Genomic DNA, 2,499 nt, shown 5'->3' with positions numbered 1-2,499 from the left:
CTAGGACCACCCCGATGCTTCAAAGATTAAAAAAAAACACCCTCCAAGGATACACGGGGGGGGAGGGGGGAGAATCCCTTCCTGACCCCTGCCAGTGGCCAGATGAAACCCGGAAGCATGAACTTTTAGAAACATAAGACATACGCTGCAAGTGAGACCCAGGGTTGCTGAGCTCTGCCCTCCACCATCACACAATCCCACTCAGATATGTGTCCAGCTCTCTCTTAAAATGAATTCGGTCATTTGCCCCCCACAACTTCTATTTGGAGGCTGCTCCATAACCTCGTCCCGCTGGTGGTTAGAAACCTCCCTGTAATTTCTAGCCAGTCTCTCCATCTCTCACATGCCCAAATGTACAAGTGACCCATGCTAACACAGTCTGGCTCCTTGTCCCCCTTTAGTGATTAGACCATGAATGATGGTGTATAAGACAATGGGCCCAGTCCCCAGCTGGTGGCAATGCTTATACAGCTCCTCACAGATCCACAGATGCTGAAAATTGCTTTAGGGCCACCAGATTCCATGGAATTACATGGATGTGCTGAGGATCTACCACAAACATCTTATCTCACCTACCCCAGTCTTACACCAGTCTGACTCCTTTGGTTCCAATGAAGCCACTCCTGATTTATGCACACAAGCAAGACAACTCCCATCATTGTTTTCAGTGGCTATGGAACATGTGCTAGTGGACAAGCAGTGTAACAGGTATTGTTTTGGCACAGAATGAAAGTCTCATTCCACTCACGCACACAATTTACACCCATTTAACTCCACAACTGGACCAGTTTTTTCTACTGGTGTAAATCACCCCAGCAGCAGTGACAGCAGCGGAGTTAATCTGCATTTGCATTGGTGTAACTGAGATCAGAATCAGATCTGTTTGTGTGCAAGCCATGTGGTCATGGAAATAACTCACATTAATGAACAGACACTAAGTAAGCAAACTTTAATTAGAGAAATACAGAAAATAAATTCTTGGTGAATTACCTACACCCAGTCAATCTCCTCAGGGAAGCTTTCATCTCCTTGTTCCTAATGCTGTAGACAATTGGATTCATGATTGGTATTAATACGGAATAGAGAACAGCCACCACAAGATCCAGAGCAGATGGGGTGCTGGAGGTGGGTTTCAGATAAGCAAAAATGCCAGTGAAAACAAACAAGGAGACCACAGTGAGGTGAGGAAGGCAGGTGGAGAGGGCTTTATGCCGGCCCTGCTCAGAGGGGATTCTGAGCACTGATTTGAAGATCTGAACATATGACACAATCATAAAAACAAAGCAGCCTAAGAGTAAACACGCACTAAATGCAATAACCCCAACTTCACTCAGATATGAGTCAGAGCAGGTGAGCTTCAGTAGCTGGGGGATTTCACAGAAGAACTGATCCACCATGTTGCCTCCACAGAAGGTCAATGCAAACGTGTTCCCGGTATGTAGCACAGAGTAGAGAAGCCCACTGATCCAGGCACCGGCTGCCATTTCAACACAAGTTCTGCTGTTCATTATTGTCTCATAGTGCAGTGGTTGGGAGATGGCAACATATCGGTCATACGCCATGACGGTGAGAAGGGAAAAATCTGCTGCCACAAAGAAGAGGAGGAAAAAGACTTGGCCAACACATCCAGCATAGGAAATGGATCTGGTGTTCATGAGGGAGTTGGCCATGGATTTGGGGACAGTGACAGAGATGGAGCCAAGGTCTAGGATGGACAGATTCATCAGGAAGAAGTACATGGGGGTGTGAAGGTGGTGGTCGAAGGCTATGGCCATGAAGATAAGAAGATTCCCCATCAGGGCTGCCAGGTAGATCACTAGAAACCCCACAAAGTGCAAAATCTGCAGCTCCCGAACATCAGAAAATCCCAGCAGAAGGAACATGGTGGTTCGGTTGGACATTTTCTTTCTCAGGACATTGTATGATGGTTGCAGAGAGAGGGACAAGAGCAAGGGCCAGGATTAGATCAGCAAAATAACTCTCCTTTTGTGAAAACCACCTTAATTTCCTTGAGTCAGACCCTTAGCTTGTGAAGATTGGTGTAATATCGGAACGAGGATGTGGAAAACAGTTCCACTGACTCCAATGGTGTTATTCCTGATTTACACTGGTGTGAGAGAAAGTAGAATCAACTCAATGGACTTCAGTGCAGTTACTCCTAATTTACACCAGGGTGATGAAGAGGAGAATTAGGAATAATTTCTTTTGAGGTATTTGTATACCTCTCTCACCCAAAGGTGGGTGGACTCTGGATAATGTTGTATAAATGTTACTATCCTCATTTTACTGAGGGGAATCAGTGGTCTGGCTGGCCAGATTCTGCTGTCAGGGGCACTGCTGTGAATGTGGGGTAATTTCACTGCATGCCATGGAATTACTCCCCATTTATATTGCTCTAAATGGGAGCAGCATCTCACATGGAGGTGACCAAACCCAGCCATAATTACACAGTGAACTCGAATCATGAATACAGCTCAGGAGTCCTGATGCCCCATCCCC

At 46.1% G+C, this 2,499-nt stretch overlaps 1 protein-coding gene across 1 annotated transcript; it reads right to left on the bottom strand.

Annotated features, from left to right (window-relative positions):
* Positions 1-986: 986 nt before the first annotated feature.
* LOC135974609 (olfactory receptor 14A16-like) lies at positions 987-1,901 on the bottom strand. Its single transcript, XM_065563028.1, has one exon. The coding sequence runs from the start codon at positions 1,899-1,901 to the stop codon at positions 987-989; it is 915 nt and encodes a 304-aa protein (XP_065419100.1).
* Positions 1,902-2,499: the final 598 nt, after the last annotated feature.

Source organism: Chrysemys picta, chromosome 12, assembly GCF_011386835.1.
Source record: "Chrysemys picta bellii isolate R12L10 chromosome 12, ASM1138683v2, whole genome shotgun sequence".
NCBI lineage: Eukaryota > Metazoa > Chordata > Testudines > Emydidae > Chrysemys > Chrysemys picta.
The sequence above is the reverse complement of the archived record's forward strand: the minus strand, read 5'-3'. Positions and strand labels throughout refer to the sequence as shown.